Here is a 27,933-nt window from a genome sequence, read left to right on the forward strand (position 1 = left end):
CCTTCTGTTTTTCGCTTTTAGTACAGTACTCAATAATCCATGAGATAGTCAACACTTTATTATAAAATAGGCTTTCTGCTGGGTGATTTTGTCCAACTGTAGACTAACTGCAAGTGTTCTGAGCACATTTAAGGTAGGCTAGGCTAAGCTATGGCGTTTGGTAGGTTAGGTGTATTAAATGCATTTTTCGGAATGTTTGGGGGATATTTTCAGCTCACAATGGGTTTAGCGGGACCTAACTCCATCCTAAGTTGAGAAAGATCTGTAATACTAATAGGCGCACACACATACACACACACGCGTACACACCACCAGCCTGTGCTATGTTCAAAACGAAGTTAGATGAAGCTTATTGATGCTTTCTCCTTTCTACCTTCTCAGTAACCTCATGGACTTTCCTCTGCCTTACCTGCCCAGATTCCCCAGGGCATACTGCTGTTGCGAATGGAAAGTTTATGTCGGTCAATGGAGAACAAAAGAGCAGCACATAGGGTACAGAATTTGGCTCTCTGCCAGCTCCTCTGTATGCGCTGATTTGTACTGTGTTTCCTAGAACAACCACCATCTTTCACCTGGTCACATTGAGTTTAAATCCTTTGAGTTTTCTGATGAAGATGTGCTCCATTGGTAAGCAGCATTATAATCATGCTTTCCTCTCTGGCCAAGCTGGGATGCTTCCCCATAGTTCACTTTCTAGGCCTCACCTTTCTTGCAAAGTGGAGTCCTTTGTTAGGGTTAGAATTTCCCATAAACCTGCTTAATAATTTGTTTTTGTCTGGCTTCTTTGAAATACTACACAAAGCAATCCCTGTAAAAGGCAGTGCTGTCCTGAAGGCTGAGAAAGGTGCCTGAGACTTAGGCTCAAAGTTACTCTTTTCAGGCAGAGCCAGCTGAGTAATCTTATCTCAGCTGGCTGCTTTTCAAGGTGCCCAATTCTGGAGCTTTCCCTCTGGCAGCAGCGTTTGCCCCAGGGGATCAAGTGCTTTCTAGTGAGGGTCAAAACTTCTGGAAATCCCAGGGCCCAGGACGGCACGATCTGTTCAGGAGAATCTTGGGGAACAGAATGGGCCCCACAGACCGTGCCCTTCCCCTCTCCAGCACCAGTGGAGATCAGCACTTGGCCCCAGGACAGAGACCAGACTCAGAGAGGAGGTTAGGAGGAAGCAGGGAACCCAGGAAAGGAGGTGAGATTGCGAAGGCACCTGCATGGCTCTGAGTCAAAGGCTGTCAGTCATTCTCGGCTCAGGCTGCTCCGCTCTCTCACAGCCCAGCCCTTTCCCGGGGCAGGTGATTGCTACATGCCAGCTTACCTGGGGAAAAACCAGAGCCTCACTTTGGTCTCTTCCGGTAATTGACACGACAGGGCGCCTGTCAGGGGGAGGGGAGAGCTTCCCTCCATAAATGGTCCCACCCCGGGCAAGGTGGCTCACTCTGGCAGGTAGCAACGGGGAGAGTGCACCTGCCACCAGTCAAGCTCAGCCAGACTGCGAGACAAGGCGGAGCAAGCAGAGTGAGTGAGTGAACCATGGACAAGTTGAAGTGCCCGAGCTTCTTCAATTGGAGAAGGAAGGAGGTAGGAGTCTGGGAGCTGTGGGTGGTGTGGAGGGACTGGGGAGGGAAAACTTAAGGGGAGACAAGTGTCAATTTTTCTTTTCAGCGGCTGTTCTTTGTTCTTCACATTTCTGTTGAGCTGCCTTCAAGTGTGCCTGAGATGTCCCTTTAGAGTAGAGAAAAAGTAGAACAGCTCTTACTCGGGAGCTAGAAGACTTAGGGTCACCTCATCCTCTGTCTTGAGTGTGGCCACAAAATTTTGTTTTCCGTCCCCTTCCAGACCGTCCGTATGCTGGAGGGAAATGCAAAAATGCACTGTCCTTATCTGACCTGAAGAACCCCTCTGTAGCCCAGCTGCAGAGCAGCTAACAGGTTGGGAGAGAACCCTCCCCTCTGAATCGGAGGGAGAGCTGCTCCACCTGGTGGGACAGGAGAATTTGTCTCTGAATATTACCCTGTGGCTTTTAGAAAAGCACTGATTTTACTCTCCAAAATAGGGAGAGAAGATAACCATCCCTTAAATGCAAACAGCCAAGCCTATAGGAAAAGGAGCCTATGAATTCTACCTTTTTTTTAGAAGAAGCTATATTTGATTCTCTTCTCAAGGATCTCCTACAATCTCGAGAGTGTTGATTTTACCTAATTCATATTTAAGACTTATTTGTCCACTTTCATTTGGCCTTCACGCTGGGTGCGGCATGTAACCTTTCCACCAAAATTTGGATAATCTGCTGAAGTAGTAAAAATATCCACTCACAGAGCTTTCTTCAATTCAAGGAGTAAATGTTGCAAAGTAAAAGCAGCCATTAGCAGAAATCTTCCCAGCCTTGGAAAATGCTCCCCTTGGCTACAGTTTTCAGGGTTCATTCTCTCTCTCTCTGTCTCTCTCACTGTCACTCTATGGATTTGTGAAATTATGCTTCTGTGGAACTTTTAATAGTAGAGAGACAAGCTGTCAATATTTTTTCCTTCTCCAGAAAGTGACGGCTTCATCTGAGAATTTCCATGTTGGTGAAAATGATGAGAATCAGGACCGTGGTAACTGGTCCAAAAAATCAGATTATCTTCTGTCTATGGTTGGATACGCAGTGGGCCTGGGAAACGTGTGGAGATTCCCATATTTGACCTACACCAATGGAGGAGGTATTTCCCCACATACATGCTTTTTTCCCCTCCAGTTTTAAGTGGGGTGCTGTATGGACTCCGAGAATATTTTAAGAACTGAGGAAAGGTATATGATAGTTTGGGTTAGTGGGACGATGGGAAATAAGCTTACTGCATTTATTAGTAGATTATAAGTTGCTAGCTCAAGTTAGGAAGCTGGCTTCACAAAATGCTCAGATATAAACTTCATAAAAGTTGTATATTTAACACTTCTGAGCTTCTGATTTGAGAGCCCATGTAATCTTCCACTACGATGTACTCTTAATTTATACGTGTTCCTATGAAAATCTGTTCAGACTCAAGTTGTATTTTGCTTATTTGATAGCTGAAGCTAAGCAAAAGGCAGGAAATTCTAGTTCTAATAAGAAGCTCAAATAAATTGTTTGCCTAAATAGAATAAGGCAGTACATTTTTGAAATTTAAGTGCGGAAGGACTTGATTAAAGAGTAATTAAACGTTTAGGATTTTGAGCTGCAATATTCAGTTACACGTATTCCAAATTGGATTGACCATGTCAACATCTAGATCCTTCTAAAATGCAACCGAGTTTAGTTCAAGGCTTAGTGTTTAATTTCTGCAAAATAATACTGTTTATACCTCATAGATCATTAAGGGAGACTCGAATAGAGCAAGGAGAAAAAAATAACTCTGAGATGACACACAAAGGGAAACAAAATGCATTGCACAATTCTCTAGTAATGTCGAAACAACTTTTCACTTACACCATATTTTATTTACTTGAAATTACAGATTCCATTAGAAGTGTGGAGATGACATGCCCTTACATTTCATAATTGGGTGCCAGTGAAACTGTGCCACTCTAATTATTTTTCTTGATACAATAGGATTTTATGTGGTGATATTTCAATCTTATATTCCTTGTTAATTGGTTGCATTACAACATTCATCCCGGCCTTCAGAGACTTAAGAACGGAGCTCTGTTTATCAAATACTTTAAGTGTCGGTGGTGTGAATTTCCCTCTCTAAAGCCTATATCATTTAGTCACACGTTTGGTAAAAGTTTGAGCTGGAAAATGAGTCAAGAATCACAATCTGTTTGGTGTCTATGTCCTCAGGTCCAGTGTAGTGAAGCGGAGCATTCAGGCTCCCCTCCAGCCTCTTGTGTTCAGGTCTAGAACAAGAAATTCCATGTGACTTGATGTTATTCACAGGCCCAGTAGTTGCCATAGGTTTCCAGGAACTACATTAAACTCGGTTTAACAGAGAATTTTTAAATATAACTGAAACAAAATAGTATTATTTATTGTATACTGTCTCTTTCACCATTTCCTCAAAAAATTTATATGTTATATCAGCTCTCAGTTTTTAAAGATCACATCATTTGTAATGGATGATCTAGGCTCTCTCAATTGCTTCTTTTTCTTTTGCTCAAGGGTAGAAGAGGAACATGAAATTCAAATTTGTCAGATGTTAGATCAGATTTTAAAATATGGTCAGATTTGAAAAATTATTGCTAAAATCTGGAACCGTTTTTATCTACAGACTCTTTTTAACAGTTTATGAAAGAGAAGTGTCACATTGAGGTCCTGTGTAGACATAGCAACAATTTGGGACCACCGTATTGTATTAACAACTTACCAATTACGGCTGTTATTAATAATGAAATTATATAAGGGGTAAAAAGCCCTATATAACAATGAGGAAAATAATTTTTTTCAGAAAATCTATTCACACTGGGCTAGTAAAACTTTGCTTATTGTTGTACTTAAGTAGGGATATTTTGTATTACTTTTTCTTCATATTTATCATTGGTAGACCTTAAACTTCTATTAGTCATAGTAATTATGGTATGTACATTGCAACATCTATAAAAACATATTTGTCCTTATGTTCCAGTGACTAGTGACTTGTACACAACAAGTACTTTGTTGTCTCACTATTTTTAGTAGACAATATTTTGAGGGTTGTAAAAAATGTAATTCCAAGATATGATGTTCCAGTACCATAATACGAAAAATACATGAGGAAAAAATGTAATATGCCCATTTTTATCCACCGATCCCCACATTTTCTTATTAAACTTTGCTAAGACTTCTAGAATACTTGATCAATAAATTCAGTATTCTGTCCCTTCTTCTACCTACAATCTGGTGAAGGTTCTAATGAGCAATATTATGCCCCAAAACTGGGCAGAAAAAACGTAAAATAATAAAAGTTAAGAAAAAAACAACAAAAAGGGGCCTGGATAATCCAAATGTAGGAGAATTAGTTCCTATGACATTGAAAGTTAACTCTGGATGTATCTCAAAAGTTCAGATACTTTTAACAAAAACAATAGATTTCTTATTGAGTGAAGATCCTTATGACTATTTGGAGAATAATAAACTTAACTGCAATAACTGTCATTCTAAACCACATTTAGTATTTTCAACCTAAGTCTTAAAAGTAGACCATTCAATTTTAAAGGAGAAAGGAGGGAAATTAACTTTGAGCATACTATGTGCCTGCCATTTTGCCAAGTGTCTTCACATAGGCTCTATAATTGAAAATGTACCACAAACTGAGGAGTTGGTATTGTTCTCCCCACTTATGAGGAGCCCAAGGTTCAGAAATTGGGTAAATTGTCGCAGGTCACATAACTAGTAAATGGTGGAGTCAGAATATAAACCTAGGTCTACCTGGCTCCAAAGCCTGTGATCATTCAACTCTGGATTGCTTTTTATAGGCTATTGTTTTTAATAATCACAATAACCTCGTTAGGTAATACTAGCATCCCCTTTTCATAGATGAGGAATCCAAGGTTTAGAGAATCAACCACTTTCCCACAGAAAGTAGTAAATTTGGGGCCTGAACCCAGTACTCTCTGACGCCACTATACTATATTAGAACGCTTTCAAAACGTTATGCTGGTTGTCAAAGTGCCGTCAAGATTTTGGGATATAATAGTGCTTTGATCCTTTTTTTCATTTTCTAGGTGCCTTCTTGATACCTTATGCGATTATGCTAGCATTGGCTGGTTTACCCTTGTTCTTCCTAGAGTGTTCACTGGGACAATTTGCTAGCTTAGGTCCAGTTTCAATTTGGAGGATTCTTCCATTGTTTCAAGGTTGGTATTAAAATGTTTTCCTTATTGTGTGAATTCTTCTATTCATGCATATAGCTGTCCTCACTACGTGGAAGAAAAATGTTTAAAATTTGGATATGTTAAAGGCAAAGAAGCATATATTGTTTTTCTGAATATTTGCCACTGTAGAATTTAAACATCAAATGTTAATTTTTATTTCTGTTTATCTTGGGCTGCAGATATGGAAGGGTTTAGGAAAGATATTAAAGAGAGTTGTAAGGCTGTCATTGTTCTCCTGTTTTCATCTTTTAAATTCTCTTGGCACATAGTCCTGTTGTGCATTAACTTCATGGCCCTGGCTTTTTTCTACTTCATATGCAGTCTTTGTCCTCTTGCTTTTGCATATCTTTTACCATGCCTCATTCAGAAAGGTTGAAGGGCAGGTCATTATTTTTTCTTGGATGCTCCTAATAGACTAGGACACTGGTAAAGTTTTAAAAAATGCCTTGATTGTTATTAAACATCAAACAGGCTTTCTGTCTGAAGATTAAATATCATTTTGGTATGTGTTAGCTGCTGAAAACTATTTGCAAAAGCCTCAATGCAACATCAAAAATAAATTTATAGTGAAGTGAATAGACTATTGTGCTGGAATATTAAGGAAGCTACGTCAAAAGCTAGTCTTAAGCATAGGAGTTATATTTAGTACGCTAAACTTCACTTTGAAACTACTAACTTAAACTTAGGAAGTTTAAATTCAGATTGTTACTGAATTATTGAATTTTCTTTACATGTACTTGTAGAAATGTTGTACACTATACTTTCAGGACATTAATTCAGAGGCTTTAACTTCTACTTGTCAAAATGTTGGTTTACAGATGAAGATGTGAGTGTTGGTCAGTGAGTCAATAGGATATGAGCTTTGAATAGTTTTTTTTTTTTTTTTTTTTTTTTTTTTTAAGAATAGTACCGACTCTGACAAGAATTTACAGACAATAAGAAAGAGTACGGACATGGGTTTTCCCTTACGTGAATTTCATGGATGAATATAGGTCTTCTGTTCTTGATCTTAGTACCTTTTTCTAACTAAACAACTGTCTCAGAAAGCCAATCTTCAAAATAATTTTAAATTTGAGAAGAAAGCTACTCAGACAGCAGTCCCGCCTCCTCCCCCCCAGAAAAAGGAAAAAGTTGTTGGAAACGGCCTTCTCATTTTAAAATAGATTTTGTGGAAATTGAGATGTAGCTTTTTTATGAATTAGCAAAAGAAATTTCACTTGTTTTTTTATGTCAATTGTTCTCTTTTCCAGGTGTGGGAATTACAATGGTCCTGATATCCATTTTTGTGACAATCTATTACAATGTCATAATTGCCTATAGTCTTTACTACATGTTTGCTTCTTTCCAAAGTGAACTACCGTGGAAAAATTGCTCCTATTGGGCGGATGCAAACTGTAGCAGATCGCCTATAGGTAAAATTCATTTATTTATTTAAAAAATATTATTAACTCTACATCATCCTTTTATATTTTCTAATAAGCTTAAAGGGTTAAATCATTTTCTAACCAATTTAGGTGCACTTTAAGTGAGCCATAGGTTATTGAAGAAAGCAAAATAAAGCATGTATAACCTGAAAATTGTTGAATGCAATTAATTTCTGAGGGCAGCCAGTAAGGCTAAACCAGAACTAGGAGTACTTCTTGCAGGTCTAAGTCATGGCAGGAGGGAATGAAGAAAATAGGAAAGTGATAAAGAGAGAAAAGCACTATGCATGATAGCAGTAGTGTGTTTCAGGAGACAGCGGGTGTTGTCTGTGCCACATGTTGCTAATCTTTGGGATAATGTAGCATCAATATTGGAGACTACTACCACTGGGATTGCCTATGTAGATCACAGGATAAAGTGATAAAGATTTAATGCTTCTTAGGAATACAAAGGTGCCATTTATCTATATAGGTTAAATCAGTCCACATACTAAAAGTTCTTCAGAGCGCTAAACCCCAACTGAAATGATTGCTACTCTATAGCTGTTGTTCCTATAAATATAATCACAGTTTCAAAGGGCAGAGATTTTCATATTCTCCTCCAGCTTTGTAGTAGAGAAGACTTAAGATGCTGAATGTCCATGGCTTATTCTATTTGTACGATTTCTGCTTCACCTTCACCAAGTGACAATTTAGACAGTACTTTAAGTATTTTACCACTAAAGCTTTTTTCCAGGAAAATACTCCTCTAAAAATAACTACATGTTTGTGTGTGTTCTTTTTTATAATTTTTAGTAACTCACTGTAACGTAAGTATAAAACTAGGAGAGATCATCCAAATGAACAAAACCTGGGTAGACACCAACAATTTTACCTGCGTCAATGGAAGTGAAGTTTATCAGCCAGGGCAGCTTCCCAGTGAACAATATTGGAAGTAAGTACTCTAGAGGGTCTACTTCTTGAGCAGATGTTATTAAGAAGTTTTTATAAACAACAATATAATATTGATCAACTCTTTTTTTAACTCGCATAAGTAGAAAAAAAGGGGGATCAGAGCAAATTATATTTCATTTGACTCAAATGTTTACCGATCCTGTGTGAATAGTAGCAGGTAACCTGTAAAATTACTCATAGTCAACCAATTGTTGTTTATAAATTAGTTATTAAATGGGCACAACACTCTCAGTAATGATTTATTTAGTGCTTATTAACTATACATTGAGGTATTGCTTTGAAGAAAAAATATTCAAGATTTAGACTATAATGAGCAAGTTCTAATGATAAACAGTTGGGTGATGAGCAATATTTGGGACAAAATTGCTATTTAACACTGCAATTCCTTATTCATTTTACTTATAATTGTCATTATATGTTAAAAGTAGATAATTTGGATTATATTTACTTTTAGTAATTTTAAGTGATCTCTCTTTACTCTCCTTACTGTATACCTATCCTTTACCCTTACCTAACTTCCTTGTCTTTTGCTGTAATGAGTTCTTCCTCATTTACATATTCATGTTCTGGGTGACCCTTTTAAAACTCGGATCTTGAAATGTTCCCAAACATCAAGCTAAGAACTAAAATCCTAGATCTATGCATGTCTTTAGTGAATATCATGAAATTTTACAGAAAGCCTTTGAAAAAGGTATAAATAATGGGACCACTTAAGTTTGATGGTAACTACGAGTATGATAAATAAGAAAATACTTAATACAATTTTAAATGTTTTCTCCATCGTTGTAACTTGAGAAAAAATACTGTACTGAGTAAAATGAAATAATCTGATGTAAGGTTAATTTCTTTACATAAAAAAGCTTTGAAATATTAGGGAAAGGTCATAGCTAAAGGAATCAGTACATCTTTTATTGTAGGGTTTGGAATTTTGAATTGGCTGCAGTTAACCCTAAACTTCAGAGCCTGGCTTTTCACTGAACTATCAGTAGTATCAATAAAAGGCTCACATGACGTTGATGTTTTAATAAGATAAAATACTCATGCAGCTTGCCCCGGGATGAAAGATATTACAAAATTCAATGTATTAAGTGACTCTGTGTTCATCAAAGGTCTTATGTGTTTTCAGTAAAGTGGCACTCCAACGGTCAAGTGGAATGGATGAAACTGGGGTAATTGTGTGGTATTTAGCACTTTGTCTTCTTCTGGCTTGGCTCATAGTTGGAGCAGCGCTATTCAAAGGAATCAAGTCTTCTGGCAAGGTAATTTGAAAATCACGTTAGATAGTGATGTAGCTGTTTTCTAACTTCATTGTAGTTCAATGTCAAGCGTTTATCAAATGCATACTTTTTCTATAATGGGAAGATTCAAATGTGTGAAAACCTTTCTAAGTTGGCAGCCTAGCTCTAAGAACCACTCTAAGATCACATAAGATCACTCTATTGTTAAAAATAGAACAAAACAAGCAAAAACTAGTCCCAGAGTTGTACAATTACTCAAAACTTGGACCCTTCTAGGTGATACAGCATTTTAAAACTGGAGGACAAATTTTTAATTTTTTTTATCTTACTCTATAAATAAGCGTCTCAAATGGAACTACATATTGCAATGTTTGGTTTGGAAAGTCTGGATCTTTGTTATATAGGGTAATAGTGTCAGGATTCCCTCAGTTGGAGAGAGAGAAAAAAATAAACTATGCAATCGTTCCCTTAAAGCTTGCCAAAATTGACTCAGAGCCCTCTCTCTCAGCTAAGAGTCCTCTTCTGAAAAACATATTTTCCCACTTCATTGTTTTATTTTTTAAACATTCAGAGAGCATCATGGAAATTTCAGAGAAAAACATGAAATTTTTTCTGGGAGCAGCTGAACAGTACTCAGAAAAGTGAATGTTTATGTGTTTGTAACTACTAGACTGACATTTCTCAAAGATGGAGGACAGGAATAGCTGTGGATACTGTCTTCGTATTCCTGGTACAATATCTAGCACACTCAGTTAATGTTAAATTGTAATGAGACATGCTGTTAGATCACAAAAATACTGTGAACGTCACAAAGGGAGTAGAAACTTTCCAAAATACTGTTTCACTTGCACATTTTGGAAACCCTTGGTTCCTTTTTGACGTTAATATTGAAAGGATCCATTAAAGGCCATTTGCCCAGGCAATTAATTTTTATTGGTCTCTGGATGACTTGTTTAAATCGTCTCCTTGGGCATATTATCAAACTTAGGACATCTACGGATCAAAGAAATCATCCACATTAATGAAAAGCCAGCCTCAAAGGCAGCCTACTCATCTGGAACCACGGGTTATCTAGGACACAAGCAGTCCACGTGTATGTGTGCTATCAAACTCCCTTAACGGTTGCTTGAAGGGTAATAATAGCAAGTGTCCGGTATCCACTTTAACCAACTTTCCTGGGATTTGACATCTACCAGGAGATTATTTTCCTTCTCTTTGGGGACTGAGTATATACTTACCATTGCAGGGTTTAAAATCATTTCACTTTCCATTTCAGTGCAGTAATTTACCAACAGGTGCTCTTCAGTCCCCTCAGATATTTATAAGGATACATTTAGGAAAGCACTTCATCTAGATTCCAAGTTAGCACTGTGGACGTATGGTGTATTTACAACACGAAGACCTGGGCAATGTCGCTTCATACAGCGGTGTGTTGTGAAAATGGATCATTTGAGAGGGGTGAGAACAGAAAGAGGAAATGACGGCAACTTTGGTATTGGTATCGTCAGACTTATTAATAACCTTATGAAATCTATAGTACTTTATTTTACTAATCTCAACTGGCTAATAACTTTGTATACAATCATATAGTATGATTTAAAAAAAATACATTAACTTTCGGTTGTTTTTCTTGGTAGGTGGTATATTTTACAGCTATTTTCCCCTATGTTGTTCTACTCATCCTGTTAATACGAGGCGCAACTCTGGAGGGTGCATCAAAAGGCATTTCATACTACATAGGAGCACAGTCAAATTTTACAAAACTTAGGGAAGCTGAGGTAAGACTTAATTTAGATTTCAAATTATCTGAGGAGAGAAACCTCAAAAGCAAGTACAGACGATTTTTGGTTGCATTTAAGAGTGTCATAATGTAGTACCTTGAAAAAGAATATGCAGCTAAATGTATTAGTGTAGTTCTGTCCACTAGGATGTCTGATTTAGCTATTTAGCGTGACACTAATGCACTCTTGTTGGAAGTGAGATAATCATTTTTAGCAATTGTATTTTCAAAGTCATTTTATTCACATAACTGATTCTATTTGACCAAAATGATTTGGGGCTTATTAATGTGAAAAAGCATATTTCATGCATGAATACCTGCAAATTGATGACTAGGACTATGTGACTTATTGGATAAACTCATAGCAGATTTAAAGATTACAGTTGAAAGTTTAATGGTCTAATATATATTCTAATTGTCTTCAAAAGTTAATATCCCAAAAGTAAGATCAACTTTTGCCTAATGGAGTACGAATTTAAAACCCAAATTTGAAATGGATAAAGTACTCCATAAATAAAACTGTTACTTGTACCAGAAACATAAACAAATGCCATGAATATGAATTGGGTAACCCTCTTTTAACTTTAGTCCATCTCCAGATAATGGCTGTCTGTCTCAGGGGTACATAAAATCTTTTACAATTTTGACCGCAGAGAGCAGTAACAGTAAACGTACTCTATATACGATGCTTCTATTGATACAGCCTAAGGATGCTTTCACTTTTTTAGTAGTGACATCACATTCTTGGCACACATGAAGCTCCTGGTCAGCTAAAACCCCACAATCTTATGTTGAAATCAAGAAACACTATGTTAATATTATCTACAATACTAGCAGTGCTATCCAAAATGGATGTTAGTTTTAGTTTGCTATGTTATTCTTTGTGGAACTCATGCTAATTTCCAGCATTGCTATTTTCTAAATATTTATAATCATGTTAATTATAAGATTATAGTAATTAATATAATTATATTATAACTAATAATATAATTATAATATGTAATTGGTATATTTGTAATTATATTAACTATTTGTTATAGAACTTTTCTGGTAAGCAAGTCAAATTTAATAGTTATTAGTAGTGGAAATACACCCTTTACCTTTTTGAAAATTGAGATGCCAATCTCTGGCCTTTGGTTGCCATTCTTGTGCCCAAATAATTTTCATCCAATAATTAACGGCAACAACCCTAAATTATTTTAGAACTATGAACTTTTATTATTTTAGTCTGGGAGATTAACAAACTTTGATGTGTCCACAAGCTATCAGTTTATTTCTTCATTTATTTAGGGCCTCAGATCTTTTAACCTTGTTTGTTAATCTCTTCCCAACTGGAAGACCATTTTCGATGATGAATAAGAAACAAATAGAATGGAAGTTGGGATTCATCATCTTCTCTCTGTTAGGTTATTAAACAAGATAAAATATGTTAACGCACTTTTGAAATGGTAAACTGTTTTATAAATGTGAGCACACAATTATTTCAATTATTGCTGTTATATTATTGTAGATGCAATAATTTTTCTAAGAAGTGGACTCTCCATTTTCCTCAAACCTCATAACTTTGAGCACAGTTGAAAAGCTGCTTTGATATTCTTTAAGTGGCTTTCACAAGCCTCAGATCACCTGGGCTTTATAGTTCCTTGAAACGATCCTGAAAACTTTATATGACTATTTTATATTGGTCTGTGTTTTGGTGTCTCTATTATCTTTAAAACATCAGAGCTACATCTAACGCTCCTTATGAAAAATATAATTTAATCTTAATCTTCCCACCTCCCCACCCCAGCACAAACATCACCTCCACTCCTTCTTTGGGTTTGCTGGCAATGAGATTTTTTTCTTAGATATTTTTATTTCTCTCAATCCATATTCTAAGCATAGGATCGTAAGTATATGTTTTTTCCTTTCCTTTTCTTTGAATATCTGAACTCTATTGATATCTCTAGAAGAGTAGAGAACCATACAAATTTATAGACAGAGGGGTCTTCAGTGATTATTTTACTAACTCTCTCATTTTATAGTGATGGAACTGAGAGCCAGACAGATTCATATTTAGTTAAGTTCACACAACCAGTTTGTGCATCTTGGCCCAGGGTTTTGCTGGTTCGGATCCTGGGTGCGGACGTGGCACCGCTCATCAGGCCACGTTGAGCCGGCGTCCCACATGCCTCAACTAGAAGGACCCACAACTAAAATACACAACTATGTACTGGGGGGATTTGGGGAGAAAAAGCAGAAAAAAAAAGAAGATTGGCAACAGTTGTTAGCTCAGGTGCCAATCTTTAAAACAAAAAAAGAAGATTGGCAACAGTTGTTAGCTCAGGTGCCAATCTTTAAAAAAACAAATTTATGTGAAAGAGAAAAAGGTGAAAAAACAAGGTGATTCTGAGAAAGTGAGAAAGATTTATCCTATCAGATATGAAAGAATATTATAATGCTATAGTAATTAAAATAATGTGGTGTTAGCATAGGTATAGACATATAGACCAGTGGAACAGCATAGTAATCTCAGAAATAGATTCGTGAACATATGAAACTTGATATGTGGCAGAGGTGGCAATGCAGATCAATGGGGAAACGACGGACCACCCAATCGATATAATTGATATCCAACTGATATTCCATTTAGAAAAAAATGAATTGGGATTTCCAATTTAATATGCTCAATATCAATTTTAGGTGAATTGAAATCTTAACAATATAAGAAAAACTTTAAATCTTTTAGAAAAAAATAACAGGATATTATCTTTTACGACCTTGGGCTAAGGATTTTTTTTTAAGTCAGAGAAATCAAGGACAATACATAAAAGCAAAGATGGACACCTTCAGCTACATTAAAACAACAACAAAATCTTTGGTTCATCAAAAGACACAATATTAAGAGGTGAAAAAAATAAGTCACAAATCAGGAGAAAACTGTAACATATATAATAGACAAAGGGTTAGAATCCAAATTACATAACGAATGCCTAGAGATCAAATAAGACAAATAACCCAAACAAAAAATTGGCAAAAGACACGAACAGGAATTACACAGAAAAGAAAATATGGAATATAAAAACACACAAACATGCTAAACCTTATAATTAGACTAATCAAAACTCTCATTTCACAGCCACTAGATTGGACCACATTAAACCTTCTGACCAATGTTGGCAAGGACGTGGAGGAACGGGGACTCTCCTACGCAGCTGGTGGGAGTGCAAAGTGATATAACCACTTTGGAGAATAACAAGGCAGTATTTAGTAAAAGAGCAGATGCATTACTCTTTCACATCACAGTTCCACAACTCGGTACGAGAGGACATGCACAAGAATCCCCACAGCTACAATGTTTCTAATAGCAAAATACTAGACAATCTAAATGCCCATCAAGAAGATACAGGATAAACTGTGGTATACACAGCGAGCAATACAGCAGTGAAAAAAATGTTCAAAACTACACATATATTATTGAACCATATGAATTTGCCTAAATCCTTTCATTTTTGACTTGCAAAATTGAAATTTCATACAGTTCAAATTGATAACAGATAAATCTCATACAATACTGAATGAAAAAGATGAGTTGTATAAGTTTAAATGTACTAAGAAAAGTTTTCTAGGGGCCAGCCCAGTGGTGTGGTGGTGAAGTTCATGCCCTTCGTCTTGGCAGCCCAGTGTTTGCAGGTTCAGATCCTGGGCATGGACCTACACATCGTTCATCAAGCCATGCTGTGGTGGTGTCCCACATACTAAAAATAGATGAAGATTGGCACAGATGTTAGCTCAGTGACAATCTTTCTCAAGCAAAAAGAGGAAGACTGGTGATAGATGTTAGCCCAGGGCCAATCTTCCTCATCCAAAAAAAAAAAAAAAAAAGAAGAAAGAAAGAAAAGAAAACCTTTCTATAAACTAAAAAACATGCAAAGCTAAATGCCATATTGTTTAGGTTTACATATTTATGGAGTAAAAATATAAAGAAAAACAGGAAATGATAAATACAAAAGTCAGTATGATAGTTAGCACTGGAGGTTGGAAGGTGATATGATCAGGAAGGGGCACATGAAGGCTTTAAAAGACTGGCAACATTTTATTTCTTAAGCTGAGTAGTGAGTACCTGGGTGTTTATTTCATTGTTATTTATATTATTTACTCATGTGTGTATGTGAAATATTTTATACAAATGAAAAATTAAGAGTGAATGTTTTTAAACATTAAATTATTTTCTCTCATAGGTTTGGAAAGATGCTGCCACTCAGATATTTTACTCCCTTTCCGTGGCTTGGGGTGGCTTAGTTGCTCTATCATCTTATAATAAGTTCAACAACAACTGCTTCTCAGATGCCATTGTAGTTTGTTTGACAAACTGCCTCACCAGTGTGTTTGCTGGATTCGCTATTTTTTCTATATTGGGACACATGGCTCATATATCTGGAAAAGAAGTCTCTCAAGTTGTAAAATCAGGTATGTAATGCTATATATTAACTTTGATTAATTCAATGTAGCTCATTTAAGAAACACTAATATATTTTATAGCAATTTACTTAAAGCACTCAAGATTTAGGGTATTGCATTTTCTTTTTCATTTCATCTTATATAATTTGGTTGTTTTAATGATGTAATAATTCGTAGATGATCTGAGAAAACAAGACTATATTAGGGAACAATTGTTTAAAAATAATTTTTTTCTGAATTTTCTTTAGTCCTTAATATGAACTACTTACTGCACAATTACAAGTATCAGGCATCATGCTAAGTACTTTACGTGCATTATCTTAATTTAATTTGTGTATGACACACACACACACATATGCACACACACGTATATAGCCAGCCCTGTGGTCTAGTAGTTAAGATTCGGCGCTCTCACCATCTTGGCCCGAGTTCTTTTTCTGGTCAGGGAACCACACTAGTCATCTGTTGGTTGTCATACTGTGGTGGCTGCGTGTTGCTGGAATGCTGAAAGCTATGCCATTGGTATTTCAAATACCAGCAGGGTCACCCATGGTGGACAGGTTTCAGCAGAGCTGCCAGAATACGACAGACTAGGAAGAAGGACCTGGCCACCCGCTTCCCCAAAAATTGGCCATGAAAACCCTAAGAACAGCAGTGGAGCACTGTCTGATACAGGGCCAGAAGGGGAGAGGATAGTGCAAAAAGATCAGGCAGGGTCTGTTTTGCTGTCCACAGGGTCACCAGGAGTCAGAATTGACTAGACGACACTAACAACAACAACAAAACACACAAACACATATATATACATGTGAATATTCATATATATATCAACATATGAGAGACTATATACATATATATAAATTCTTCTATATACAATCACAGTATTAGGTCTGAATTTTTAAAATTCAGTATCATATCAATACTGAATCAATCAAAAAAATCAATATCATATAAATAGAAACTCAAATCACTTAGTCACATTTGTGTGACTTTGTGTGACTCAAATGACTTTTGTGACACATTTGAATGTACAGCTGTGTCTAGTTTTAAAGGAATCTGATTAAAGAACTTCCTAACTTTAAAGACATTAGCTCGGGATGCTTAATTATCTGACTAAAGAGTCTTAGGAAAAGAATTCTAGGCCCCTTTCAAGTAGGAATTCCTCATTAAATTTTTATTTATGGTTAGTATCATTTGATGGACAGACTGATGAATGAGAATAGAATGTTAGGACTAGAAGGGACCTCGGAGATCATCTAGTGTCCGGCTTCTCATTTACAGAGGAGTAGATGGATGCACTGAAGTGTTATGTCTCGCAGAAGATCAAATAATTAGGAAGTGACGGAGCCTAGGCTAGAAGCTAATTCTCCTGAATCTTAGGTTAGTCATCTGGGAGGTTGGAGAAACTTAAAATATATAAAACTAAGTATCACATAATACAGTTGAAATTTTTTTAAAAATGTATCTCTAAAGGTAACATATATCAAATAGAAAATAAGATTCCATTTGTAGTTTCATTACATACAATTTTGTAGGTATCTATATACTAATTAAAATGGCATTACATATAGTGATTCTGGGTAAACATTTGGAGACAGAGTTGAATTCTAAAAAGTTAGTTCTATGAACGTATCTTTCTTGATAGCGTAATTCTTTTAGAATTTCTAGGCTAAGACAAGGTGACCTAATTTAGGTTTCTGGAGTTTAAGACAGTTGTTATTCCTCATTAATTACAAAAAAAATGAAACCAGTTAAACAAAATCATTGAAATAGTTAAGATTTCTTATGTGAAAAATGTACCATTCACAAAATTTATCTCACTAGCTTAATTCATGTCACATATTCACATCGTAGAAGAACTAAGTTAAATATTTTTTAAAGTGAAAGTGAAATAGTTGCTAAAGATTCTATATAATGGATTAAGTTCCCAAATTAAAATGCGATTTTTCTAGTATCTTATTTTGAAAATGTCCAAATATGTGAATTTTCTTGGCAATTAATTTAAATTAAAATACCATACATTTTTCGTAGGTTTTGATTTGGCATTCATTGCTTATCCAGAAGCTCTAGCCCAACTCCCAGGTGGGCCATTTTGGTCCATCTTATTTTTCTTCATGCTTTTGACTTTGGGTCTCGACTCTCAGTTTGCTTCCATCGGTAAGTAACACTTCCAGTGTTAGTACGCCCCTCTTACATTTCACTCATATTTCCTCTATTTAAAAGCATCCTTTTCTTACTCTTGTTGCCCCCTCTAGCTTTTACTCTCAGAATGGTCTTTCTGAAAATTTTTAAGTTTTAAATATGGAAAAATACAAAGTTCTCATGTACCAGACACCCAAAAGGAACAAATATTAAAATTTCATCATATTTGCCTTAGATACTTTTTAGAAAAATAAACTGTTACGGATGAACAGTTGAAGTCCCCTATGGTTCTCTCCCTGATGCAATTCACATTTCTTCCTTCCTAGAAGCAACCGTCACCATGGATTATGTATGTTATTCAGTCCATGTTTGTATACATTTTATACGTATCCATAAATATAACTTTTTAAAATTTCACATAAATGTGAAGTTTCATGGCATACATATCATTCTGACAGTTGTTTTTTTACATGTATTATGAATCTATGTTGACACATGGGCATATAGATCTAGTTAATTCACAATCTGTTGCTATAATGATGGGCATTTGGATTATTTCCAATTTTTTTTATTACACATACTACTGCAATGACTATTCTTGTGCATGGCTCTAAGTACACATAGGGATTTCCCCTAGGGTACACACCTAGAAACTCTGGAACAGTTTGCATCATCTCTCTCTCTCACATAAAACATTTTAATTGTTTAGTGTTTACAGGGTAAAGTCCAGCCTCCTCTAGCTGACTTTCAAAGCTCTCAAAAGTTCCAAACATGTTTCTTAATCCTTTGACTTACACATCCTTCTGCTTTTAGCCATTACCCTGTTTCATGAACACATTTATTTCTTAAACCTAGGAGGTCTTTCTATCTCTATGCCATTTATTCAAATATTCACCTTATTTAAAAGTTCCACTAGAATTCTTCCCTTCTTATGACCCTCTTTCAAACTACTTCAGCCCTCAGGGAATCTGTTACCTTATAGTTGCTAACAATGAAAAACTTTACAAAACAGACTAAAAACAACAAATAAAGAAACATTTGACTTTTATCAGAACTGACAAGATGTGACTGCCAAGAGAAAGGACCCTATGGATTTTTAAAAGCAAGGAATAGGGCCCAGAGTATATCCTCAACTTATATTTGTAAATTTGATTAATAGAAGTTGAATGAATTCTGTAATTAAACTGATTGGCAAATAAATTGACATATGTCATCTTTTTCCCCTTCTGAAGAGACGATTACAACAACGATTCAAGATTTATTTCCCAAAGTGATGAAGAAGATGAGGGTTCCCATAACTCTGGGTTGCTGCTTGGTTTTGTTTCTTCTTGGCCTCGTCTGTGTGACTCAGGTATAATATAGTATTTTTTCATATACAAAATATTAGTTGAAACGTACTTTAGAATTTAAATAAGGAAACCAAAGTTTAAGAAGCTGTTTAGTGACAAGTCCAAGTCTGAATTGGATCAAGGTTTTCTGAGTTTCAGCCCAAATTGCTTTCTCATTATAGCACAATTTTGATAGTAAGTATACTTTGCAGAGGGGAAGGAGGACAAATAATGGACAATTTCAGCAGTTACAATAAAGTTAGAGATGTTTTAAAAAATTATTTATTTTTTCCTTTTTCTCCCAAAGCCCACCGGTACGTAGCTGTGCATTTTTAGCTGTGGGTCCTTCCAGTTGTGGCATGTGGGACGCCGCCTCAGCATGGCCTGATGAGTGGTGCCATGTCCGTGCTTAGGATTTGAACCCGAGAAACCCTGGGCCACTGAAGCTGAGCGCTCGAACTTAACCACTCGGCCGCGGGGCTGGCTCAAAGTTCTAGATTTTAAACATACACTATATGTTTCTTGGCAGTTATGACAGAACACACAAACACTGCATACAATTTTGATAATCAGCCATTCTAAATGCTTATTCTTTTTGCAGTGACATAGAATAGAATGAAAGGTAACTGCATCCTTTCTGAGATATTTAAAGCCACATTTGTGTTTACATTTGAAAACATTCCTTTTCACATTTTCGCAGAGGTGAAACCAGGGAGCATATGTTAAAATCAAATTAACAGATTCGATTTGAACCCTTTATCAATCATAAAAACAATTAAAAATTTACTTAGAAGTAATTGATTTTTTTTGGCAGGCTGGAATTTACTGGGTTCATCTGATTGACCACTTCTGTGCTGGATGGGGCATTTTGATTGCAGCTATACTGGAAATAGTAGGAATCGTCTGGATTTATGGTAAATAGTGACTACAGAATTATCTACACATTTTATTAAAATAACTTAGTTTGATTCCTTTTCATTATGGTTACTAAAATAGTAAAGTATAATGTAACTGGGTAAAATTATATTATGAATAAAATGTAGCTAAAGATATATGCCTCATTGCTGTAGCCTAAGAAAATGATTAGACATAGAAAGATAATTTGGGGCCAGAATGATTAACGGAGGAAAATATGAGCAAGGGCTGAGTGCACTCTTTGTTGCTGTTTTTTTTAGGTGGGAACAGATTCATTGAAGATATAGAAATGATGATTGGAGCAAAAAGGTGGATATTCTGGCTATGGTGGAGAACTTGCTGGTTTGTCATTACACCTATCCTTTTGATTGTAAGTATTAATATTGCCATGAACTTGGTATCAATAATATATATATTTAAACATTTCTAAGATGAACTTGAAGAATAAGTCACACTGGAGACAATAAACAGACTAATATCACAAATGAATGATTTTCAACTTTTGCTTTATGACTGGCGCCTCCTAGTTGCCTAAATTAAAATGCTTTCGCAGTGTTATTTTTGAGGCCATAGGTTTAAACATGTATCATTTGAGAAAATAAAGACTCCTATAGACTTAAAAGATATCTAGAGTTAAAAATTATCAAAGAATAAAAATAAATCATTCATTTGCTTATTCCCTACAAAATATGCTGGGCCATCTACAACGTTGTTAACTCTCTGCTAGGTACAGAAAATACAAAGGTACATAAGACTCAGACTCTTCCTTCAAAGAATTCATTCTAAATATACTAATTGCTAAGAAACAACACTCAGATTTTAAGCGTACTGTTTCTCTTTATGGGAAGTACTTAGTAATAGAAATTACTAAAAGAAACTCACCTGTGTCAATAGAGGCACTAGTGAATGTTAAATTCAGCAATTGGTGCTATTTGGAGCTGAGGGAAAGCAAAAGATGTCTTACTGGAGACGCGTGACATACAGACATGATATCTTTAAAATACAGTTCAGGACAGTAAATGGCTGAATCCCCAAATAAACACTTAATGGGATGGAGAATTCCTATTGACTAGAGATGATGGTGGGAGTGGGGCGGTGGCAAAGCTTCACAGAGGATGCCTTTTGGTTTTCACTGCCTCCATGATTTCAAGGTTTTCCTAGAGAAGGCCATTAAGTAATTTGATCTAGAATTTGCTTCACATTTGAGGTATCATGTTTGTTGGTTTTTAGAGGCTGTTAGGTTTATTTTTCAGCAGTAAAAGGTCAGTTTCAAGTAGTGAGCAGTTTGAGAGTGGATGCGCTGAATTAAAATATTTGGATGCTCCATACTCTTGCTAAATGACTTTGACAGTGTTACTAAATATTGTTTTCCTCATTTGACAGGTCTCTGTAATAAAATAAGCCCCTTATCAACTTATAACATGTAACTAGAGTTTTTAGCTAGCTAGTTTTCATTAAATGCATAGGTCGCACAACTGGACTTACTTTAAAATGCAAAGGTATTAAACATTACATGATACACATTATCATCTATTTTGTATAAAGTCATGTATATTAGACTCCACTATCCCTTATCCATTCTCTGTAGATATGTAAAATTATAGTAATTGTGAAATACATTTAAACTACTATAATTAAATTTAATTAATGGAATTAATCTATGTAATTCTAAAATTAAGCTTAAATATCTTTCATAAAGATTCTTACATTCTATATTCTCATTGATTTTAGTACAACAAGGCTAAATCTAGAGGAACTACTAGGTGATTTTTGGTTCTTGTTTGTTTTGTTTGCTTTACAGATTTCGAAATAATTAGTTTTAATGCTGTAATGTGTCTAGTCAGCTTCTTAAAAACATTTTTTTTTTTAAACTTGGCCTTAAAGTGTTTTCATCTTTAAGATTCAGATTTCACTGTTTTACCCAAACATGCATTGCGCTTGTTTTTTTCCTCAATAAGAGGCTGGAAGTGAAGTGTGCTTTGGTAAATATGTATCAGTAGTGCGTGTGAATGCACGAGTGTTTTGGGTGTGGGGCAAGGGGTGCTCCATACAGTGGGAAATAATAAAAACAATTGCTAGGCAAGGAGCCAAGCATGTTCACTAAAGTGTACTTTACACTCTCATTGAATGAATTGATTCGCTGGCTGATTTCCGGCATAGAATAAAACCACGCTATTATAAATGAAAGTTAAAAGTTCAATAACAAAACATTTCAGATATTATTTTACTTTCAATCTGATATATTTTATGGTAAAGTATTTCATTGAAATACATATTGGAAAAGTATTTGTATCTTTTATAAATATATGGAGGTGCTAATTTTGGAAGAATCTATTCAAAGCCAAATACAAGTTATTTAGATTGGTTCATTTAGTGCTGTTACCTTCTGGCTAGTTACCTGACTATGTTAATTGTCTGAATGTATTTTCATTTTAATTGCTTTTGATAAGTTATTTGTAAGGAATGGAATCGACTTGGTAATAATTAGTGCAATTGAAATCATTAGCGCAATAAAGCCTAAACTTTAGCGTTCTCGTTTCCTATCTTACCTTCACAGGCAATTTTGGTCTGGTCCCTGGTGAAATTTCATAGACCTGATTATGCCAAAATCCCATACCCTGACTGGGCAGTTGCTCTAGGCTGGTGTATGATTATTTTCTGCATTATCTGGATTCCAATTATGGCTACTGTAAAAATAATTCAAGCTAAAGGAAACATCTTTCAAGTAAGCACATTAAATTAATATTATTTATACTTTATAAAGTATTTGTCAAGATGAAGATTAATTTACTCATATGGTGGTAATATGAGATTACGAACATAAGACCAAATTAATCACTCTTATCTTGTAGGCAACTGCTATACCTGATAGAATCATCTGTTAGTATGTGCATAACATTGTATTATATTCTATATAGATTTGTGCGTCTCCCTGTGCTAGACTATAAGCTCCTTTAAGGAGGTCTTGTCTTGCTTGTTGCTGTATTCTCAGGCCCTGTTAGAGTGCTTAGCACATAAAAGTTATGATAGCTACACTTGTGCTGAGTTGTCCCTGAAGATGACACAAAGCAAACGTCTTTTGCTTATATCTGTAATCTTCACTTCTACAACTTTGTCTAGTTATAGTACATGTCTTAATAGTGTATTTAGACTTGCAAAAGCCTGGTAAATTATCTTGAACCCAGTGTAGACCCTGAGTAATCCATCTTCCGTGGAGGCCTACGGATAGAGAGTTCATTAAGACCCTTCACTAGGACAATGACAAGGTGGGCTCTGGAGACAGATTTTAAACAAATTCCCAAGCCCATTCAAGAATGGCTCTAGATCAATGGTTCAACCCTGGAGCTCCCTTTCTTTGCTCCTTGAAAGCTCCCAGGTATACACTGGTTTAGACCCTTCCCTAACCTTCACCCTAAAGCCAGGACAGAAACGTTTGAAAATTCAGTGAAAGCACATGGAATGACGCTGTTGTTCAACTGGACTCATGTACTTTCTTTTGAAATCATTTACATACTCAGTTATTTTGGTTTTGTAGTTAATACATTTCTATTAATAATTAGTTAAATTTGAGTATCATTTTTTGGTAGACTGTGTATTAAGAATTTAGATAATCGCTTTTTACTTTTTTATGGTTTTTTATTTCATTTTTTAGCAAAATTTTCATTTTAGCAAGGAAACAACATTCTAAAATGAAAATATAGTTTGATGCCTAATTGTTTACAGATTGTAGCACTTTAAGTTCTAAGACAAGCTTTTTTTCTTTTTCACTTTTCAGCGCATTGTAAGCTGCTGCAGACCAGCTTCCAACTGGGGTCCGTATCTAGAACGACATCGTGGGGAGAGATATAAAGACATGGCAGACCCCAAAACAGAGACTGACCATGAAATACCTACTGTTAGTGGCAGCAGTAAACCCGAATGAGATCTAATTTTTAAAAAGATATGGTTGTATAATGTGATCATTTTAGAATAGAGGAAAACTTTATTTATTTGTATGTTAATTGAGTAGAAAAATGTATATACTATGTTCATAATAGTGTAAGTTTTTTTCCCATTTAAGCAGGAATGTAATACAAAAATGTGAATTTACTAATGTTGGCAATGTGATTATTATATCTCTTTTTAGATTATCTGTCTAACACATAAATAGCTGTCTCTATTTCACACTCCATTTTTGTAAATATTACCATATTTTTCTAATATATTTAAGACTTTATTTTGAGCTGGTTATTTAGAAAATAGTTATGTTTTCTATTATACAAGTTTTAAAATACTATTTGCTTATATTTTCTTAGTGCATAATCTTTTTCATAAAGCTAGGGAAAATAAATCAGTGTATTTAAAAGAAAGCATTAAAACTGAAGGTTTCATTTAGTTAGAAATGCCATATATATGGAGAAAATGGACTGTGCATATAATACAACTATAATTTAATACTTTAGATCCAAATATGTCTAAAAACTTCACGCATTTATGACTTTTTCTATGTGGACTTAGTGGTCATGTTCTTAATTTACAAATCATGAAATAAGACAGAAAAATAAGGATTCTATGACTAGTAATTAGTAAGGATCCTTTGGCCAGTAAGTGATAAACCTAGGAAACAGAATTCAGAAGCTTTGAGTACTACTTCTTTGCCCATATAATGTCTTCCTGAGGTTGTATTTGGAAGAAAAATATGACCCATCTAATTTCTATTATGTATCACAAAATTAGGAGGAGTTCATTATACCCTCTGAAATCTAGGTTTAATTTCAAATAGAACACGGAACAAAATACTGAGGAAATGGCTTCAATCAAATCTAAGATTTTATGATTGTGATATACAGTTAATAGATCAAGTAAAATAACTGTCTTATTTAAATAAGTTACTACCTACAGGTGATAACTTATTTACATACTTATAGGAGATAAACTTGTCAAGAATAAGGTAGCCAAATTAGAACATCCTATGTCCCAGTTTCCTTAAAAAATATAATGAAAACATATTATATCACCACTACGTTTATACATTGATTATATATTATTGACAATTGGTTGAAATGGCCCAGGATGATGAACATTGCCTAAAGATGTAAGAAGCTTTTCAGCTATTCTCAAGGTTCTTAACCTGGGCTTCAGAGAATGTATGAAACTGAATTTCCATGTAATATTTTTCTATGTGTATGTGTACAGGCATTTTTCTAAGGAGAGAGTCCATAGTTTTCATCAGAATATCAAAGGGATCTGTGACTCAAAAAAGTTTAAGAACCACATACACTACTGCTGGCTTTTAGTTCTTGGTGAGTGAGGAATACAAGGAGTCATCTTAAGCCTTAATGTCTTAGACATTTTAAATTCATTTTCCTCTTCCTTTTGATCAAAGAGTAAAGAAGTAAGAGGTTAAGGTATTCCTTTAATTTATCCTGGTAATTTACTTTGGGGACATGAAGGTAGATAAACAGGTAGGCCTGTAAGTGAACAATCTCAGTGAGTTATATGCATATATATAAGATGAACTCGTGTTAGATATCTTGAGGGTTTTCTTTGAGGGTAGGTCAAATGCTGTTAGTGAATTTCAACAGATTGGTAATTCCTGTTATACTGTATTTTGTAAAATATTATTTGAAATAGATGGCTGATGAGAACTTAGAAATACATTTTAATTTTAATCCATATTACATGTATTCTACCATTATATTTTGGTGCTGTTTGAGGTACAGATTTTTCAACAAATAGACAAATGCATGCAATTTTCTATAGGTGACTCTGGCAATTCAGGGAAGATTTAGGCACATTTCTAATAAAATAATATCTAGTTGTTGGTGGTGGGGGGTGATGGGAAGAAATATCCTTCAAGAGCTGACCACAAAGAGTAGTTAAGAGTTTGTGTGACTATCTTCACAAGTATTTGTAAAGCACAGATCTTAACAGTGTGCCTGGTATATTTTAGGGTGCTCCATGATAACTGTTATTATTAGTACAGAGATTCAACAATGGTAAGAAAGAGTATTCTGCATAATGGAAAAAGTCTCATCAAATCCCATTGACTTTAATGCAAACTTGGAGACATTTGCAGTATTGCTCTGTAAACCACTAGAGAAAACTGTTTTTTCACACTTAAGTGAAATCAAAACACTGTATCTCAACTGTATTATTTTTACTGTAGCTTATTTTTTTAAAAGAAACTTTTCCCCCCCATTGTACTTTTATTCCTTCCCCAATAAACTATATTTTAGCAACATGTAATCAGTTCCTTAAATGAGTAAGTTGATAAATGTCTGGATTTTGTACCTGACTTGGCATTCCCTCCTCTTTTAAACACTAATTCATTTGGTATAAACATGTATAAGCAAATGAATCCACTCCAAATATCTTTAATGATTGCTTCTAGGGGCATTACATTCTGTAAGCGTGTCAGTAGATTTCCAGTTAACTATTTGAACCCCTGGTAACTAGTAAACGTTCCAACGTTCCAGCTTGTATTCCACCGTCCTGAGGTTTACCAATATTTGCTTCTGCATGGCTATCGAATGCGGGAAATTAATTAAGATATCCCGAGAGAGGCTGTTGACGCTGAGAATCTCAGTATTCCTGTTGGTTGACCCAGTAGAAGAGTACAGTCTTACTAGTGCAAGAGAAGTGGAACTTGATGACATTTCAGCAGTGTTTCGCTGTAAGGGAAGGAAATTATACATATGTAGTTTATTGAGTTTAGCAATTTCCAAATACTACCAGATAACACGCTTAGTCTTGTTTACCAAAATGAACTGAGTGTCCTGCCCTAGCAATTAGAGATGAAAAATCTGTTGAATGACTACACTGATTTGGAAACACGCTCTTCCCAAACACAGACAGAAAAAAATATATGAAAGTAGCCTTTTAATGGCAAAATGTCCTATTCTTGGCTTACATTTCTTAGGCAGTCTACTAAGTCCACCGCTGAAGCCAGCCTGACCCTTATCTAAAAGCACATTACTTGCGATTTTAAATATCACCAGGAAACCCACATTTTGACCTGAATTCTTTGTGAATGCCCAAAAAACTCTCATAAAGATGGCTGAAAAGTAAAATACAGGGGAGAGAGAGGCAAACAGAAATAGAGCAGACAGTAGGGCGAGAGAAGGTACAGACTCTTAAAATGGGAGGTGGTGGTGGGGAGTGGGCACTTTCAGCCATACTTTACAAATGGGTGAAAAACTCACCGTGCCACTTAGCGACTGGGGGTTTTTTACAACAGACCACAGCCATCGAATCACTGGTCAATATGAAGTGTGGGGGTAAAAGAGTAAACATCTGAAGCTCTTTCAAGAGAAAAAGAGGACCTCCGTTTACCTTTATTATTTTACTGTCTTTCTACTCTCTTAGACACAAACACTCCAGTCCATATATTCATCTAGCTTTGTCTAATTCTAATCTCTCTTATACACTTTACCTGAAGCTGATTTTTCCAGCAGACAAACATAAACGCGAACAAAACGCCGCTCACTAGCAGAAATAGGACGCTCATGGTTCCTTTTCGGCCTCTTCTCGGGCACTGAGGCACTAGGCTGGCAGTTGGGGAGCCCGGGGACCTCTAGCTGCCCGGACTTGACAAGCCGCGGGCCAGGACGCTAAACATGCTGCACTGCCCGGTGCAACTGGCAAGTGCTTCAGCCTCCAGCAAACTATTCTGGAGAGGGCACGTGACCTCACAATTGAGCACACAAGTGGCGGCGCTACGTCACAATCTGCTGAAGAAAAACCGGCCTGCGGGAAACCCGGCGGCACTTACATCACCGCCCACCTGGCTGCTGTGTCGGGTAGAGAGAGAAGGAAGAGGCAATGGGCGAATTTGGATTTCCAGGAAGCCAACATGTGGTAGAAGTACAGACGACAAATTGACTAGTTAAATACAAGTTTTTCAAAGTGCTTCTGCCTCCTCTTTTTAAAG

At 35.7% G+C, this 27,933-nt stretch overlaps 2 protein-coding genes and 1 long non-coding RNA gene across 4 annotated transcripts in view; 1 reads left to right on the forward strand and 2 right to left on the reverse strand.

Moving 5' to 3' along the window:
• Nucleotides 1-1,229: 1,229 nt before the first annotated feature.
• SLC6A14 (solute carrier family 6 member 14) lies at nt 1,230-26,249 on the forward strand. The gene is made up of 14 exons (XM_008524475.2): nt 1,230-1,573; nt 2,529-2,694; nt 5,651-5,782; nt 7,051-7,212; nt 8,020-8,158; nt 9,305-9,437; nt 11,054-11,194; nt 15,417-15,645; nt 17,668-17,793; nt 19,011-19,129; nt 19,921-20,020; nt 20,282-20,391; nt 22,579-22,746; nt 23,797-26,249. Exons 1-14 carry the CDS (start codon nt 1,526-1,528, stop codon nt 23,941-23,943), a joined length of 1,920 nt encoding a protein of 639 aa, XP_008522697.1. The 5' UTR covers nt 1,230-1,525; the 3' UTR covers nt 23,944-26,249.
• LOC139081190 (uncharacterized) lies at nt 12,391-20,968 on the reverse strand. The gene is made up of 2 exons (XR_011536311.1): nt 20,904-20,968; nt 12,391-12,595 (listed from the first exon to the last, which is right to left on the reverse strand). It is a non-coding gene; the product is annotated as an uncharacterized lncRNA (long non-coding RNA).
• A 112-nt stretch (nt 26,250-26,361) lies between the features above and the next one.
• The window catches only part of CT83 (cancer/testis antigen 83), a 70,316-nt gene continuing 68,744 nt past the window's right edge, over nt 26,362-27,933 (reverse strand). Inside the window, exons 1-2 of one of the 2 annotated variants that reach the window (XM_008524474.2) lie at nt 27,436-27,648; nt 26,362-26,674 (exon numbers count right to left, since the gene is read on the reverse strand). In XM_008524474.2, the coding sequence (XP_008522696.1) occupies nt 26,456-26,674; nt 27,436-27,510 (294 nt within the window). In that variant the 5' untranslated portion in view covers nt 27,511-27,648 and the 3' untranslated portion in view covers nt 26,362-26,455. Of the gene's footprint in view, nt 26,675-27,435; nt 27,649-27,933 lie in introns of those variants that run through there. The other variant, XM_008524473.2, reaches the window with a different exon arrangement.

The sequence above is a fragment of the Equus przewalskii genome, chromosome X, assembly GCF_037783145.1.
Source record: "Equus przewalskii isolate Varuska chromosome X, EquPr2, whole genome shotgun sequence".
In the NCBI taxonomy this organism is placed as follows: Eukaryota; Metazoa; Chordata; class Mammalia; order Perissodactyla; family Equidae; genus Equus; species Equus przewalskii.

Excerpts from the sequence above, each read along its gene's own strand:
- SLC6A14 (XM_008524475.2), top strand. The coding sequence starts at position 1,526 with ATGGACAAGTTGAAGTGCCCGAGCTTCTTCAATTGGAGAAGGAAGGAG. Across the intron at positions 1,574-2,528 it reads TCAATTGGAGAAGGAAGGAG|AAAGTGACGGCTTCATCTGA; the intron begins GTAGGAGTCTGG and ends TTCCTTCTCCAG. Across the intron at positions 7,213-8,019 it reads CTGTAGCAGATCGCCTATAG|TAACTCACTGTAACGTAAGT; the intron begins GTAAAATTCATT and ends TATAATTTTTAG.